We start from the raw sequence: 18490 nt of genomic DNA, 5'->3' as shown, positions 1-18490 counted from the left end.
TCTTTTTAGCCCTCAGAAAATATTTTAAGATTATAAAGCATATTTGAACTTCCTGTGAAAACCTGAAGGCCCAGATGGCAAAATCCGAAGGATAATATTCTTGCAATGCTTTCTGCAGTGCCTCATGCTCACTGCGAAGGATCCGGCTTATGCTTCAGACCAAATGCTCACTCTATATTTAGCTTTGCACAGTCTATTGTGAAGCAATGTATTTCAGAGACAACCACATTGAAATGGAGAGAAATTGGTCAACATGCATGGTTGGAACATGGCTGGTGTTTTGTGGGTTCAAGTGTTGGACTCAATGATCTGTGTGGGTCCATCCAACACAGGGCGTTGTGTAGGTCTGTGTCTATGACTTGAACATTCAGCGATTCCATGGTTCTGACTTGGATATTCTGTGAATCTATGGTTCTAGAACATGGATATTGTAGAATCACAGAATCATTACGGTTGGAAAAGACTTCCAAGATCACTAAGCTCAACCACCAACCCACCCTCACCATGCCCACTAATCATATCCCTCAGTGCCACATCCCCACAGTTCTTGAGGGATGATGACTCTACCATCTTCCTGGGCAGCCTGTTCCAATGCCTCACCATTCTTTCTGAGAATAATTTTTTTCCTAATATCCAATCAGAACTTCCCCTGGCACAGCTTAAGGCCATTCCCTCTTTTCCTATCACTGTTAGCTGCCTTTTAGGCACCTGTAGTGAGCAATAAGGTCTCCCATGAGCCGTCCCTTCTCAAACTGAGCAATCTGAGTTCCTTCTGCTGCTCCTCATAAAATTTGTGCTCTTGACCCTGTTAATCTCTGTTGCCTTCCTCTGGACATGCTCCAGAGCCTCGATGTCTTTCTTACAGTGAGAGTCCCAACGCAGTATTCAAAGTGCAGCCTCATTAGAGCTGAGTACAGAGCGATGACCACCTCCCTGCTGCTGTTGGCTGTACCATTTCTGACTTGAGCCATGATGCTGTTGGCCTTCTTGGCCACCTAGGCGCACTACTGGCTTGTGTTCACACGGCTGTCAATCAATGCCCCCAGGTCCTTTTCCTCTGTGTTGCTCTCCAGCCTCTCTTCCCCAAGCCTGTAGCAATGCTTGGGGCTGCTGTGACCAAAGGGCAGGACCCAGCACTCAGACTTGTTAAAGCTCGTACAATTGGCCTCTGCCCAGCTATCCAGACTGTCCAGATCCCTCTATAGGGTCTTCCTATCCTCAGGCAGATTCCCCCAAACTTTGTGTTGCTTGCAAACTTACTGAGGGTGCACTCAATCTTCCCTTCCAGATCATCAATAAAGATACTGAACAGGGCTGCCCCCAGTACTGACCTATAGGGAACACCGTTCATGACTGGGTTTAACACCATTCACCACCACTTTCCATGCCCAGCCCTCCAGCTGGTTTTGTACACTGAGAGGAATAAACCTGCCCGAGCCATAGACAGCCAGCTTCAGTGATTGTTCTGTGATTCCATGGCTCTATGAGTCGGAAGAGCCTTATGTGTGGAGACAAGTTGATGGCTCAGCAGCCCTGGCAAAGGATGGGAACTCACAAGGGATGTAATAAAAATCATAAAAACAATACAGTGTCAGTACGTTCTGCGTGAGGTCCCTGGTTCAGCGGTGGCACGCTCCATGTCCGGGTGCGGGCTGAGTCCCAGCGATGGGGCAGCTCCGCGGGCTGTCAGAGGGCAATGCCAGACGCTCGGGCTCCGATTTAACCGGAGTTTCCGTGGTTACTACGGAACAGAGCGCTCCCAGCCCCGGGGACCGGCGGGGAGGAGGCGCCGGAGGCGGTGGCGGCGGCGGGCGGAAGGCGGGCGGAGGGCCGCAGAGGGGCGCGCCGAGCCCGCCCGGCCCCGGCCCCCGCCTCGGGCGACGAGGGGAGGAGAGGGCGGGGGAGGGCCGGACGGGGGGCGGCCCTTCAGCAGCGCCGAGCGGAGCACGGCCGCGCCGGGCCGCGTCCCCTCACCGCCGCCCCGAGGCCCCATGGCGCGGCCCGCGCTGCCGCTCCTCATCCTCCTCCCGCTGCTGGTCCCCTCCGCCAGCCCGGCCCCGGCCGACGAGCAGCCGTCGTGCCACGGCGCCTTCGACATGTACTTCGTGCTGGACAAGTAAGTCTGCGCGGGGCCGCTTTGTCTGCCGGCGGACACCGGGTGCAGGCGGGGGGCGAGCAAGGGGGGTTCGGCTCTGGGGGTGATGCCCCCACTCGCTGCTCGCGGGAGGGAGTTTGAGTGCAAAACGCGTTTTCCGAAGGGAAAAAATCCGTTTTTCGGGCAGCATCTGCTGCCCCTCCCCCGCGGCAGCTGTTGGTGCGGGAAGTTTGTGCCGAGAGAGGAGGCACCGCGGCGTGGAGCGAAGCGAAGGGCCCCGCGCGGTCCGAATCCCTCCCAGAAACGGCCCCTCTGCCCTTTGTCCGTAAGGCTGCTCTGGTTTTCTCTGCAGATCCGGGAGTGTGGCGCAGAACTGGCACGAGATCTTCGACTTCGTGAACCAGCTGACGGAGCGGTTTGTGAGGTGCGTTTCAGTCCTTCTAACATCTGTAAGCTCTGTAGATGTGTTGCACAGACACGCTGAGAGGCTGGCTTCCGTGCCCAGATTGCTAGAAAACAGTGCAAACTTTCACTCATCTCCTCGTGTTTGGGACTGGATGAAAAGGTGATAGCATGCACCTCTGGACACTTCGTCTCTCAAATGTCTTACAGATGCCATTGGGCATTTTTATTGTTTGTTTGTTTTTCTCTTTGTGAGCCACACGGTTTATTTCTGATAGAATATTTCTTGAAGATTGCATTCAGAGCTGTAGGTAAAGCAGGCTACCTGGTTATGGGTCTGTCTGTGTGTGAATGTGTGGTGCAGGTGATAAGGAGCAACCTTTAAGTGGATGGGGCGAGGCTCTTTGCTGTGGTGTGCAGTGACAGGACAAGGGGCACAAACTGGAACATAAGAAGTTCTTTACAAACATGTGGAATAACTTTCCTATGAGGGTAACAGAGCACTGGAACAGCTGCCCGGAGAGGCTGTGGAATCTCCTTCTCTGGAGACTTTCAGTACTTGCCTGGATCCTTTCCCGTATGAGCTGCTGCAGGGAACTGCTTTAGGAGGGTTGGGCTGGGGGATCTCCAGAGGATCTCCAGAGCTCTCTTCTAATCCCTATGATTCTGTGATTCAGGCCTGGACAAATTCCCAGGAAGTTTGTGCCATAGTGACTGTTCATGTTGTACAGACGTGTAATCAGCTCTGTGTGTAGCTGGCAAGCGTGGGTGCTGCAGGAATGCTGTGCAAACAGTGCTAGCTACAACTGAATGCAACCAGATGAGGGTGACTGTGCAGTAGCATCTCCTTAAAAGAAAATTAAAATGATTGAAACAAATAGCCCCCAGCACACACACATCAGTGTGGCAGTTTCTGGTAAGCCAAAGACGTGAGTGGGCACTTATAATCTAATAACAGGATACAGATAGGGCTGTGTAATTTAATACATTCCACATCCATTATCTGCAAACCAAACCTTGCCTAGAGCAAGTGGATGACCTGAAGTGCTGGAAGTTTTATAAGCTTTAAAAGAAAAAAAGAAAGCCTGAGGAGATCATAGCACCACTTTTTTTGCAGTGAGTGATTCTTGTCCCACTAAAAGTGGTGTTTGGCCAGTATGAATCGCAGTTCCTCACCTTGTACAGCCAAACTGCTCCTTGCAGTGGTTGTGGAGAGGAGCTCTGGCTGCCATTTTTAAACTGAAGGGAGTAACTGTGGGCAGAACCACAGAGAAACACTTGGTAACAGTTTTCTTCAGCAAAAGCTTTCACTGATGAATTTATTCTGAGCTGTGTGCCCTGTGTCCATCTGCTTGCCATTCTGGCTTGTCTGCAAAACAGTGTTTGTTGTGACAGTGTTGTGTGCTGGGCATCTTGGTTCTGAAGGGCAGGGTTGCTTCATACTCATATGATGCTCCTCCATCACCTGAGTGCTGGGAACGCAAACTGAAATGGAATTTCTTATGAAGAGGACAGTTTCCTGAAGTTAGTTAAGTTCTAACTTTGAGGTTTTGGTCAGCAGAGAGTTGCGTCTCAAAGAGGGAAGTCTCACACTGCTTGGGCTGGCTGCTGAGGTAATCCACAGAGATGGGGATTTTGGTTGTTTGTTATTGAGCAACTGCTTACAGCATCTAACACAGCTGATAACACGCAGCCTGGGTTATAATTACATACACATATATATATTAATATATATTGAAATAGGCATGAATAAAAATTGAAGGCAAGCTGGACAGGTGTCGTTACGACCTACCTTAGGAAAGTTATTATCTTGGCCTTCTGGAATATAAGATCCTAAGGAATGCATTTTCCAGTAATGGCTGGAGGTAATTCTTGTTAATCTTGCTGGAAGAGACAGGTAGGTTTCTCCAAAAAAGACTTAATTCCTAGTAAAAATAATTTCATACAATGCTTTTCACAGTGCCATTTCCTTTGATCCTTTTATGGAGGTTGATCTTAAGTTACACAACTCTGTGTCACTGATGAAACACTCTCATTCTGAAAGAGTTTATGTAGAAGTGTCTGAAAAACTTTTCTAGAGAGGAAAGGGACAAAGAGTACTACTTCTTTCATTCTGGTGATTCTATGATGCAAATCTACACTTTGTAAATTACTCTGTGATGGGATCAAACTTTACAAAGCAGTAATTAGCTTTTGCATGTGTCCATATGTAATACACAAGAGCAAGAGTGTGCCCTGAGCGTATGGCTCCAACTTATCTTTACACCAATGACCTTGAAAACATATTTTTTATACGTAGATCACGACCCATGGATTTCACGTTCTGTTGGGTCACATAACTTTCTAATTCTTAAGTTCAGCACCTGTTGATTTGGATTTCAGTCAGGCAGGAAAGAGTAATATTTCTGCTACTTTGTTCTCAATGTAGATCTGGAAGAGAGATGGACATAAAAGCACATTAATTCCTTTCTCATTCTTGGTATAGTTGTTTGAAAGTGTGTTCTTCTGAAGTTAGAGGATAAAGACAATAATAATAAAGCATGAGTACATGAATGGAATATGTGCATCTGTTCTTTTTGTTTGATTAAAATTAATTTTTTTTCTTATCCCTCTTTTAAAAGCCCCAAGATGAGATTATCGTTCATCGTGTTTTCCTCCCAGGCACAAGTCATTATGCCATTAACTGGAGACAGGTTAGTGCACTGCGTTTTTAATTTCCCTCTCTCCCTCTCCTCACCAAGGACTCTTATTAAATCAGAGGAACAGATAATGCACAATAACTGATACCTGTAGGTGGTGGTCAGTCATGAGGCCTTCATGCAGATCTGGATTTAACTTTGTAAAGCAAAGTCTGTAAATAAAAGCCTTCAGTGTTACTTAATGTCTATAGGTAAAGCACACAGTGATACATTAATGCTTCCTGTAATTTCAGATAAGGTAGGTATTTTCTAATTGTAATTTTCTACTTCAGGGTAGGCTTTAGACAGTGGAGTTTGTGTCATTTGAAAGGTGAGAGGTCTTTCTGACATGAAGACCATGGACATCTTGATGTGCCTGATCCCTTCCACGACTGATACTTTCAAGTGCAGTGGAAGGCAAGGCTACTTGCACTGATTTCACAGGAACAGGAAACCATTTTGTAGAAAATGTCTCAAACCACCTGGGTCCTGGAGAAATCTCTTCAAACCTATCAGAATATGTCCTCACTGTCTCTTTTCTGTTCAGAAACCAGACACACTTCACAACTTTGTGGATTTGGAGCATCTGGATAAATCACGTAGGAATCATTAATGGACTGTGTCAAAGTGAAAGGGAGGTAGTTCTTCCTTTCTGTTCCTTTCAGTAGAGTCAAGCTAAAGCATGATCTCTCCTATTTGTTCAGGTTACTGTGTAGTTTTTTAATAATTCATAATAGCAAGTACAACACTTACTGAAGAGAACTCATTGGCAACAAGCAGTCTGGTGCCCTAAAAGCAGGCTGTCCAATGATACAGTTCCCCTCCTGTTTAGCATTTCAAAAAGTGGTCTGACTTGAGACCAGCCAAGTGTCTCCCCCACCCGCACTCCAGTGCCAGATCTGCTCTCTGCAGGGACAGACAAGGTTATAAGCCATTTTTCCAGATGGCTTGAGAGAGGTCATGAGAGGACATTTAAGCCCATTCCAAGGACTGTTCAAGTCAATGAGATCCTTTCTCTCCATTTCAATGGGCCCTTAATCCCTGCCAGTAGCCTGCTCCTTATCAAATTGGTTGATAGCACACAGACCACTCTGAATGCTTGGGCAGAACTCTGGAATCGTGCCATGGAAACACAAGTGCCTTTCTCACTGCATTTCAGTTGCACTCTTCGGGCTGTGGAAACCTACTTTAAAGCATGGGAAGAACCCATTTAGTTGCTGTGAGTTCCTCTGTCCAACTTTTCTTCATTGCAAGGTTTGCTTCTGTGGATCCCTGCATGGGTAAAAAACCCTTATTGCTTAGGAAAAATCAGAAGGAAGATGAAGAAGGGGGCAGGAGTGACTGCAACCCTATGCAGATCAGCAAGAAGGGATGGGTACAGCTGGAACAGTTGTCACTTAAATACAGAAAGTCAACAGTTAAAAATTGTTTGGAATTCCACACTCTAGTTGTTCTGAACAGGAGATGAGGATGTGAAGTGCAGTGCAGTATCAGGGATGTGAAACTGCACTGTGTGCAATGATGAGATGATGCAGCCGTGTTAGTTTATGTGCATTTTGGCTGTGCTGAGATATTTTCCCCCTCACTCACTTGCTAATTCACAAATGCCAGGAAACCACAATTTATTCCCAGCAGTCAGCTCAAAGCTGGGAGGTCTTTTTTGTTTTAAAAGCCATAGGATTCCAATTGTTTGCATACAGTCACTGCTGTTTTTTACTGCATTATGAAGCTGTGGATATAAAGAAAGCCACACTATAGTGGTTAAGGTCCCAGATTACCAAACATTTTGTGACTGCAAACAGCTCTGTGTGGATAACTCTGCAAACAGAAGTCATTGTTAACCTCAATATACACAGTGCTATGATAAATACATAGAAAAAAACACTGGAATGGAAAAGACTTCTCATACTGTTTATGTGCTGTTGTAGAGATGCACATTTCCCCTGTGAAATTTGACTGGATACTATAAGCAAATGGTCAACAAAAATTTGTGCATTCACATGTGGGTCTCAGCTGTGCTGCTAGTTTTAAAAAGCAAGTTGCTTGGAAAAGCAGTTACACTTAGGAACACCTCCTGCAGTCTCCTTGGGCCAGCTATATGCTGGCTAGCAGAATTTCAGGTTTTTCATGGTGCCTATCTTTCTCCTATCCAGAGCCCATGTAGGAGGTTTAACATTTTAAGCAGAATAAGTATTATTGTACATAGCCCTCTATACTATTTGAGAGTTGTAGAAACCCAGAAGCTCCTCCAAATCATGCATCAAGCTGATGCGCAGAGTTAACTCTCACTGGTGGGCAAGCTGTGTTTTCTGGGGGTGCAGCCATCCTTCCTGTTCTTAAAGAGCACTGTTCCTTTGTTTCCCAAACTGGTACCTAAGAAAGAACAATGATTTGGATAGCTTTTAAGCTTCTGTCTACAAGCACGCTTTGCTTTCTAGCAAGGGTAAATCCTGTCTCTTTGTACATGTCCCAAATGCAACATATCAGCAACATCAGCAGTCAGACCACTGGGCTGCTGACAGCACTCTTATTAGCATTGTGCCAATGAAACTTTAGAAAAGCAATAGGTAGTGCCCTTACCTTGAGACACCTAGACAACATAGCTGCAGCCTTTGGCCCAAGCAGGGAGTAGTGTTTGCAGACAGGCCCACACGCTTCCCGAAGGAGTTGGCACAGCTTCCACACAGCCAACAAGCTCTCTCCAGCTGGAGTGAGTAATGCTGGCATGAGGTCCTGCTCTCTGAGATGGAGCATGGCAGGGTTCCTCTAAGGGCACTGCAGAGGCCGCTGCTATCTCCTCTTTTTTTTTTTAGCCACAGTGGGTCTGTGCCTGCAGCCCCTCTTGGCAGAACTTCATTAAGGAACCAAAAAGAAACCCCAGAGCAAATTGGCAAAGGACACGTTGCTCCCTGCCTGCTACTGGAAGATTTATTGGAAGTAGCTGCAAAGTTTCTAAGAGACAGGGTAGCTGTTACAAACTGTGCCTTTTCTCAAAGACAGAGGTGTGACATACAATGAATGTGCGCATATACAATGAATGAGGAAGAGTTAGTAAGTCTGTGCTCATTCAGCTCAGTGACAGAGAAACTCTTAAGTTACTGATATTGCTTTGTTTTCCATTTCTCTCCCGCATCTGACTTAAACCACGAAGCCAAAGGCAATCCAGCCTGTATTACCATTATTGAATTGTGCTGCAGTTGTGTCCAGACACCCAGACTGAGGTCATGGCTTTGTTATTTATTTCAGTTCAGACGAGTTTCATGTAAAACCAGATCATCTCTGCAGTGTTCTGTGGCTACAAAAGATCATTACAGAAACCAGGGAGGGGAGAGTTTAGAAAGATTCAGGCAGACACAGTGTCCTGCGTCCGCCCTTCAAGTCTCCTGGGTACAAGTTGTAGAGCGCCTCAGCCAACCCCCCTCTTGCTGTCTTTGCGACTTGTCTGCTCGGGCCTTGGGTTTCTGCATTGGCCTCATGACAGTCACACCGGGACTGACTCCTACCTGACAAGCTCAGAGCATCTGGCTGGGCTGATCTGCAACACGTGCCCTAAGAGAAAGGGGCGGTGACTGATAGAGTTGCAGCTAAAAAAGCTGTTGCTGCCAAAGATTTTCCTGGAAGCTCTTGTAGGCAGAGGCCTGGAAACACCAGAGATTTTAGTGTGCCTGGGTCACAAGACATTTCAGATAAATAAAGCCCAACTGATTGTACAAAAGTTATTTTTGCAGAATGAAATCTGTTTCAGAAAACTGGGACTTCGGTTGCTGCTTATTTCTTGGCAGCAGAACACTAACGCCTGTGATGTGCTGCCACTCATCCTGGCAAGCACTGAGTATGTGGTTTATAATCTGCCTTCGTACATAATCAGTTTCAAGTTGTTTCTATAGATGCTGAATATAAAATATTTGGATCAAACAGATTGTATTATCTTACATAACTTGCTTTCCATATATTCATGCTATTTTTTTATTTTATTTTATTTTATTTTTAAGTTTCAAATTCTATCAGTTGATCCTGTGATTGGGAGCTTACTACATCAATGGATTGTACTTAGGAACAAAGCTTCTACACATAGAAAAACCCCATCCATGGAACAAATGACTTGTGGGTGGCATTCAGGCAGAGCAGCATATGCATTCCTTCTCTGTCTTTTATTTTTTTGTGTGTGTGTGTGTGTCTCTCTTAGGAAAACCTTTCATAAATCCTGCAATGCATTTTCCCTCCATCTCTTTGCTCTTGCTCATTTCCTGATTTTTCCCTATATTTATTCTATCCCAGATTTCCTGTCTTTACTTAGTTTTGTTTTGTTCAGTTAACCCAGCCTCTTGCAGTCAGTGATGGATTTATTCAAAGGCCCATGAGAAATAATGGCACAAGCTTATTATTTTAAATGTAAGTGAGCTGCAGCCTTTGCAAGTATGGCATCTTGTCAAAGCTCATGCAGAAAAGCCATGAGAGCTTTGGATAAAAGGTCTCTTGCAGGTGCTGCAAGATACTTGCTTTTAAATTATTGCAATTTTTTCCTACCTCATACCTGTATATTGATCTGGATGATATGACTAGAAACAGAACTGCTACCTTAGGGGATTTTCCTTTTCTAACTGCAATGTGACTGGAAATGAAGTCACTTTAATCGAGCAAATTGAAGTGAATATAACAGAATTACCATTGAGATGTTCTAATGCTGAGGCATGGCCACTTCTTTGCAGCATCTCCTCCATCTGAAGGATTTTACTTGAGTATGGGCCTTTGACTCATCAAGGCATCCTGTATTATTGAGATCTAAAATAACTGTTACCACAGACATTTTTGTGATGAATAGACAATCTGCCTCCACATTATATCTCACCTACGTGCTGTATTTCACAGATTTTTATTTCAGACCTCATTTATTACAAATACTACTTTTCCACTGATAAACTAATGCCTTTGCCTACTGTAAGTTGATGCTAAGTCTTTTACCTTTTTTTTTTTTTTCCAGAGAGAAAATCAAGGAAGGTCTCAAGAATTTGTCAGAAGTAAAACCAGCAGGTGACACGTACATACATGAAGGGTTAAAACAGGTGAGTTTTGCACATCATTTTGCAATCAAAATATCCACTGTTCTCACCCCATGGGTAGAAACTCATTTTTTTCCTTTAATACCCGTAGAGCCAAGATTGTAATTACAATCTGTGGGCTGAGCAGCTCAACAAACAAAAGACTGTTGCTATTTAAAAGAAAAACAAAAGCAACTGTAACATTAAGCCATTATCCTTATATCTTGGAACCTACTGACTGACATTTAAAATCCATGGATAGCAAAGAAAATCTTATGGTGGATTTAAAGAGCTGTGAAGGTATAGGTTTTTTTTTTTCCACGAATAGGTCAATTAATGACCCCAATACTTCAGAGATGAACTCACTGCTGACTGGAATGTAGTGATGAATGATTTTCTTGTTAGTAATTTTAAGAGGATTGTCTGAAGAGATTGGTATAAAGATGAGACAGAGTTGTACAGATGAGACACTTTGTTTACTTACAATCAACGTCCTAGTTAAAAGTTAAGGTATAATTTTAAGTGCAATAAATATTTTTCATTTTCAGGCTAATTTGCAGATTGAGAAGCAGGGAGCATCGAGGTTTTCTAGTATCATCATTGCGCTGACAGATGGCAAGCTAGATGGTCAGATTCCTTTGTATGCAGAAAAAGAGGTGAGCACTAGTTGAAAACACATATTCTAAGAGTTTGTAATGACCACTGAATGAAAAAATACTTATTCCTCTCTATTCTGGGACAGGCGAAGACATCCAGACAGCTGGGAGCTAGAGTTTACTGTGTTGGTGTCCTTGATTTTGTACAAGCACAGGTAAGAATGTTACTATTTCAGATTACTAGATTGTACCACGTTGCAGGGTTTTATATAGTTCATGTTAAGTATTATATATTAGGCTGTACTGTACCTTCACTGCATCAGAAGGCAGACACTCCCATGTGTTTACAGGCACAAGTAGAATGTGTGTGTCACTTTTACTGTAGAAAAGACCTGCAGGCTATATCCTTGCTAACTTGTAGCTGCCTGTAGTAAAAGTAAAACTCTTCCAGTAAGACAGTTACCAGAGTAGGCAACAATGTATATATGACATAGCTACCTCTACTGTGTAGCTACAGACAACCTAAGCAGAGCGTGTAGCAGCTAAAGGAAATGGAAAAAAAGATAAAATGAAAATAAACTAAGGATCCATGATCCCTGTCTTCATTGTTTAGAAGTTCTTCCAGAGCTTCTATTCTCTGGCAGAACTGTCCTAATAGCCACTGGAGCTACTCTTGTCAGGTAAAAGAGTGCAAGAGATATTTTACTACTGTAAAGGCACATAGAAAGGCTTTTTAGTGTAAGGCAGAGCAAACAGGGAAGGTAACTCTGGAAAGACATTCAGAATTACCACCAAAATATGAGCTCTAAAAGGTTCCTTTATTGTGTTTCTTTGATGTGATGGATAGCTACTATAGAATTTTGTTTGCTGCAATACATTCTGGCAAATCCTCCCATTTAGAAAAGTTAGAGGTAGCTTCTATACCTGAGAGGAACTCAAAACTTTCCTTCTTTTTGCAGGGGTGCTAAAAAGTGTGTTTTTTTTCTTTTTTTTTTTTCCTCATCCTTTTATATTTTAATGCTGAAAAGTCATATGAAGTTTTTAATTTGCCAAATGATTCACATGCTTGCTTGTGTTCTCTCCAAAGCTTGAAAGAATTGCTGACACAAAAGAACAAGTCTTCCCTGTCACTGGAGGATTCCAAGCACTTAAAGGGATAATCAATTCTGTGAGTACTAGGCAAGAAGTTTAACATTTCCTAAAGATTATAGCATACTCTCCACTCCCACTTACTTTTCCAGGCAGAATTGGTTCCTAAATCTGTAATTCCAATGCATTATGCTCTCTCCTCCATATCTTAGAGATGCAGTTCTGTAAATAAGCACTGCCTACCACTTCTGCAAGTATTCATGCTCAGACCTTGTATAGAGATGACTCCAAGCTCTGTTAAGTGAGTTTGAGGAGAATACATTGAGGTATGGCTGTTACAGACTTCATCTAGAATAAATTGAGACCATTACTGCAGGAAAGTTGAGAATAACTGGTTGAAATCATTAGAAATGAGTGAAAAATATATATTGCACAAATCTTTGTATTCAGAGAAGTGTTCTAAATATGTACTAGACCTTAACCACTTGTTTTTATTCTAAGGAATGAGACTTTCAGTTGTTTTTTTTCTTTCCCCAAATATGCATTGAGAGACTGTCATTAGTGAGAGGGGACTCTTCAAATGATTACTCTGAATTGCAAGCAGAGATCAAAGCAAGAGGAACATTATGTTTGTGGTCAGTGGCTGGACAGTATTGTAGCTGTCCTTAAAGCAGATGTGTTTGATTGTAAGGACCTAATTTATTTACTTTATGTTCAACTGAAGGCCGTGTGCTTTGTTCAAGGTTTAGACTACTGCTGCTGTGTCTAAGCAGCAAAAAGGAACTAAGCTTACTGTCAACTTAAAACCAAGAATGAAATCCTTTTTCTGAAAGTGATGTCATTATAATTCATTTCCTTTTTTTTTTTTTTTTTTTTAAATAAAGGATATCACTCACATACAGGATATTACGCAGTCATCAATTTATCACTTCCTTTCAATAGTCTGTGTTTTTTGTTTTTTTTTTGTGGAAGTTAAAAGCATAATGAGGCAACTTTTTTTTCCTTATCATTGCTTAAAATAAATGTAATTTGAGAAGCTTCCTTGCATATTCTAAAGAGTGGTAATCAACCTTTTCATAGAGTGACATTTGTTTTCCTGAAATGATATACAGCCCATGTGGTACTCCTTTTTTAATCTCTGTTCTTGCCATTTAAAATACTTACAAAATCAGTTCTTCTGCTAGTGCAAAGAAACGCAACATTGAAGCCACCAGAGGAAGACTTACGAAAGCTAAATATTTAGTCCCACTTGGTTAGGCTACTGAATTTCCACAGATACTGCATTTCAAAATATATATATCAAGGCAGAGTTAGGTAAAGAAAGAAATGTTTGTGTTTGGAGTATCTTCTCAAACAGAAGTCACTGACCTGCAGATTGGACCCTTTCCAGGAATTGGATTTCTCCACTCTTGGGCTCTCTGAGGAAACAGCAGGAGAATGATCCCTTGAGGATTCTGAAGAGTTCAGCTTGAGAATTCTGTAATTAAAATATACAGAAAGTTAGTATAACTTGTAGGCTGTCCCCTTAGCCTCCATTTTTGGGCGAGGTGTTTTTGGGCAGTCTCTGGCTAGCAGCCATGTCAGTTTCTCCCTTATTCCTTCTAGAAAGAATTTTAAGCACCTTCATTGTTTGTGTGTGTGTGCGTGTGTGTGTATGTGTAGACAGAGTCAGCTTAGCAGATGGTGCTTGCACAAGCCTCAATCTAGCTTCTTTTGGCACCTGTGAAAAGACCAAGTACAGAAGTAGCAGATGTGTGCATATTGTATCTGTACAGCAAGAAAAGATGCACCTAACAGCAGCACCTCATTGTTAAAGGACCAGTTTAAGATCGACAGGAACTGTACAGAAAAAGAACACTTGGAGTAAACTGTTCTACAGCTTCAACATTATCTGCTCCTTTAAGCTGTGCCTGAACTCATGAGTTGTTGAGGTTTTTGTTTAGCAGGCTGTAGCTGGAATAGATCATTCAACATTTGGATCACTGTATATTTCTGTCCATAAAAAGACTGTGTGTTGTGGCTATCTGGGCCTAAAGAAAACGTTTTCTATGACAACAAAAGAGCATGAGAAAGCTTTTCTGCCAGGAAACAAAACATATCAATGTACCTCTGTCTTCTCCTCATTGGTCTTATTTGTTGGGTTAAGTGATTAAACAAAGCCAGGCTAATTATTTGATGGCTCCTGAGAACTTTTAGAGATTGGAAAATTGTCCCCGACTTCCTGAAAAGCACTGAATTTCACTGTAGTTTCGTTTTGCTATCATGGCATCTAAGACTATCCTCTCTCCTTTAGTAAAGCACTTTAAATGTCTTTATTGGAAGCAGATGGTTAACAACATGCTATCATTGTCCTTGTTTTTAACTATATGGTGTAGATGGAAGTATCCATAAATAGTTTTTATTTTTCCTATATATATATATATATATATATATATATTTTAAAATGCATGTGTTTTAACATGATTGGTATGCTGTAGTTATAAATTAACTAGCATTGAAGGGATTTTGACTGTGACAATTCACTCTCATCACATTGTAAAATTGGTAAGCGAGATCTAATCAAATATGAAATAGTAACAGTTTTCCTTTTATTCACAATTATAAATCCATTTCAGTTTGCAAATGCACTAGAGAATACAGACTCAAAGAGGCACTCTGTCATAAAAGGGAAGTATAATTTCAAAAGAGGAAAAGGAAATACCCAAGTCACAAACACGCAAAAGCATAGCTTGAAGTGCAATGCTAAAGGTTCAGTTGTGAAACCTTCCATTAAAATTGTTGAATATTTCTTGTTTAATAAAATATACACTTTACAGAAATAGCAGTGACCCAAGAATTGAAACCCCTCCAGCAAAACTGCAACACAAAATTGTTCAGTACAAATGGTAGGAGAAGCTGCTCCTTTATTCTATTGTATTTGCCTCTACCAAACTTTAAGCTGTAAATTTTTTTTTGGCTGCTTTGTTATACCTGCAGTAAATTGAAGGAATCTTGAGCATTTGTTGATGGAGAAAAAAGTGATAAGCTTTATCTTAAGAGTATCTGTTTCTACCTACTTCTGCAGTTGTTAGAGATCTAAGCAATTATGACAATTTATTTTCTTTGGATAGTTATATGAAATCACAGCGAGGTGGTTGGAACTTCATAATCATGAAGATCCCTTCCAACCTAGGCCATTCTATGACTATGAAATACATTTAATGATGGCCATGGATTAATGTTCAACACAGCTGGTGATCAGCATTTAGAGAAAAACAAGTTCAGATCTTGAAAGCTTGTATTGAAATTAGGCTTTCCTACTTCAGATAAAAAGCCCAATGAAGCTTGGAAGAATTGAAGTGCCTCCATAGTGCCATTTATTTATTTATTTATTTTAAATAATGCTACCTAATAATTAAAAACTATGCACGGACTTATGTGAAGAGGCGACTGTTTTTTGAAGTTTCCAGCTCTTCTGACATCACTAATATCTAACTTTACCAAGTAGTAAGTGAACAGCATTGTCAGAGTAAATAAATCCAAGGGGAAATCTAGAGCTTAGAAGAAAAATGCTGAGGGCAACTTATTATGCTATCAGGAGCAGTTTACTGATTCAGTTTGGCTGATAATTACATGGACTATGGCCTTCTGAGCAAGCCAGAGCAGTGTGGCTTTTTGGAGTGCACAATTTATATAAGCATGTGGCAATTTAGTACTATATGAGAAAATGGAATTGTTCTTTTTTTTTCCCCTCTCACATAAATGATTTAGATTAAATATATATGTATATATGTATTAACTTTAATCACATATATATGTATTTAATTTAATGATGAGCCATTTGGGAGTTTATCATTTTCATAGACGCATGGAATGGCTTGGGTTGAAAGGGACCCAAAGGATCATCAAGTTCCAAGTTTCATTGTTAAGACTAAGTCCATCTGTCATAACCAAAATACTGCCTTCCTAGATGGCTTTGTGAGACTGCTGCGGCAGCACTTGTCCTAACAATCAGACACGTGGGTATGGAACATCTTAAGGAGAGGATGTTTAGGGTTAGGACTGGTCTGACTGCTAACTCACATGCATCTAGCTTGGTATGGTGATGAACCAGCGCCTTCACTTGGAGAAATGCTGTGGATTCATTGTTCTTACTAAATAGCTACTAACTATTAATAATACTAACTAATAAGTACGAACTCAGAATTTCCTTGTGGAGGTCAGATTCCACAAGATGACTAAAGGCTGTGGGGCTGACAGCCTGGAGAAATTTGGGAGACATATCACTTACCAGATAAGCTTCTCTGTAATGCAAAAACAGTGCTGGACTCTGTCAAGGGAGCAGAGTATGTCTGCAATCATAGAAGCAGGAAACATTGCAGTTCTGAACACTGTCGTTTTAACTATTTTGGTCAATTATGAAACAACAGTTGTAGGAACAGTGAGAACAAGTGATTAAGTAAAGGATCTGGGAACAAAGATGCTAGTGCCATTTGAATCAAACACTGGAGTCTTTACATGAGACCATACATCTACTCCATTGCTGGACAGCTCCATGTGTTTTTCTAGCACCCTGACTGCCTGTCTGCCCTACCCCATCTGGAATTGTTTGCTGCCTGTTTGAGTGCAGGGGTAGTCTTTGGTAGAATCACCCTTCCCTACTTCTATTGGGTACATTGTACCTGATGTCCGGCAGCTGTCATCTTTGGTAGATTGTTATTCTGTTTTGTTTTTCCCCAGTAAGGCTGAAGTTTCTGTACTGTCTCCGTAAAACTCCACCATAAGACAGTATGAAATTTTATTTCCAATTGTTTTTGCAATATTTTCACATTTTACTTGCATTTGTGATACATTTCTGTGCCTGTGGCTTGCAAAACTCAGCAAGTGAGACTGTATCGCATTCTAAAAGCAAAATGAGATAGGAATCTCTGCTTCCTCTTCCATTTATGCAAACACAAGCCCTACTGATCGGAGAGTGAAAGTTGTCTAGTTGTCTCTGCGGGCAGAGCTGGGCAAGGCTTGTGCCTGTAGAAGTTAAATTAGTGGAGCTTATTTTAAGAATGTTATTAGAGTTTGCGGCAGTTGTAAGTAGACTTCAAAACATTTTTATACTAATGTGAGTTGGCACCACTTAATACTCAAAGTTAAAATATATTTCATACTTCAGAAATCTCCACAAAGCAGTGTCAGATAAAACTATAGGAACTTGACTCATGTAGAACTAAAGAGGAAGTCATTGGCTTAAAAAAAAAACAAAACCATTCTAGACAGAACTGGGTTTATCTTGTATTGTTACAGAAGTTCATAAGAATTCTACATGCAAGGGATTAGAAATGAGCACTCATCTTTTTGCTCATTTTGTGGGAGCTCAGTTTTGAACTGGGCACTTCAAGTGGGAAAATCACTCTTAATCATAGGGGAAAAAAATCTGATCAAGAGATATAAGCTGGGAAGTTGCATTACGCAGTACATATTTTACTTGTATTTTTGAAGTTGTTTTCACATTGGCAAAGACCATGATGGGAAAAAGACCCACACCCTTAGAATAAAGTTTATCTTCATAAAAAAAAATCTCCACAAATATTCAGTTGCAAATTTACAGTTAGTATTTCAACCCTAGGTCTTGAACTTCAGTATAAGTGTGCAGAAAGGCACTAAATTATCTAGACAGCTCTCCTGCAACTATACATTTACTACTGCATCTAGTTCTACAAATCTCTTTACTGAAACGATATTAACAAAAATAGGAAGAAGATTTGCTAGCAGTATAGCTGATGGCAAAAACGGACAGAACCGCAGGAAAGAATGATTCTTGGAAGAACAGAGTAATACATATCAGTAGCTCTTAATGCTGAGTGCTTTTTTTTATGGAAATGCCTGTGCTGAAATTAGTAGCACCACTTGCTGCCAGGTGCCTTAACCCCCCTGTGATTGAGATTCCTCTCTGGCCAAGTTGCAAGCAATTTAGTTTTTGAGTAGTCATCAGGAGCTAAATTATTTCCCTTTTGCCCTGAGACAGCTCAGCTCACTAGGGCTGAAATCCATCCCTGGTCTACTTGCTTGGAATATGCTAAGACAGCTCCCCACTTTTTCCTTAAATGATGTCCCTGAGCTGCAGATAAGGGGAGAAGGGCCAGCAAACCAACTGCAAGCTGTTAAGATTTTTCAAGAGCAAAATGAGCTTAAACAGTTCATTATCAATTATAAATGAATGTAATTGGATCATTTCCTGTAGGAAGAAAATATGCTCAGTTTATGCCCTGGGAATCCAGGAAGTGAACTATTAAACATTAAAGGAGGTGGGGAGGGGGGAGGGAAGAAGAAATGCAACAAGTTATCATTAAAAGAATTATTGTTATTAAATCAGTCATCTTCTTTAATCCACTTGGATGGTCTAATATTCGAGCTGCACTGAGTGCAAGGTTTAGAGCTAATGCTGTGCTATGTTTTCCATGTGATCGAGACCGAGTAGATAGTTTTGGGAATTACTGCATGTAGATGTTAAAGGGACTCAATGGCCTGGAATAGAACGCTTTCTGCTCTATCCTTCACTGCTGTGCAGCCCTTAATTTGACGTTCTCTGACATATTACAAACCAGATAATGTTCTCCT

General features: G+C 41.6%; 1 protein-coding gene across 1 annotated transcript in view; it reads left to right on the top strand.

Annotated features, from left to right (window-relative positions):
- The first annotated feature begins 1761 nt into the window (after positions 1 to 1761).
- Positions 1762 to 18490, top strand: part of ANTXR2 (ANTXR cell adhesion molecule 2) — a 99648-nt gene continuing 82919 nt past the window's right edge. Inside the window, exons 1-7 of the mRNA XM_085222505.1 lie at positions 1762 to 2116; positions 2448 to 2519; positions 5119 to 5190; positions 10157 to 10238; positions 10763 to 10870; positions 10957 to 11025; positions 11898 to 11978. Of these exons, the coding sequence (XP_085078631.1) occupies positions 1992 to 2116; positions 2448 to 2519; positions 5119 to 5190; positions 10157 to 10238; positions 10763 to 10870; positions 10957 to 11025; positions 11898 to 11978 (609 nt within the window). The 5' untranslated portion in view covers positions 1762 to 1991. The remainder of the gene's footprint in view (positions 2117 to 2447; positions 2520 to 5118; positions 5191 to 10156; positions 10239 to 10762; positions 10871 to 10956; positions 11026 to 11897; positions 11979 to 18490) is intronic.

The sequence above is a fragment of the Meleagris gallopavo genome, chromosome 4 (genome assembly GCF_905368555.1).
Source record: "Meleagris gallopavo chromosome 4, MGAL_WU_HG_1.1, whole genome shotgun sequence".
Lineage (NCBI taxonomy): Eukaryota > Metazoa > Chordata > Aves > Galliformes > Phasianidae > Meleagris > Meleagris gallopavo.
Note: the sequence above shows the minus strand (reverse complement) of the source record. Positions and strands in the feature narration are given on the sequence as shown.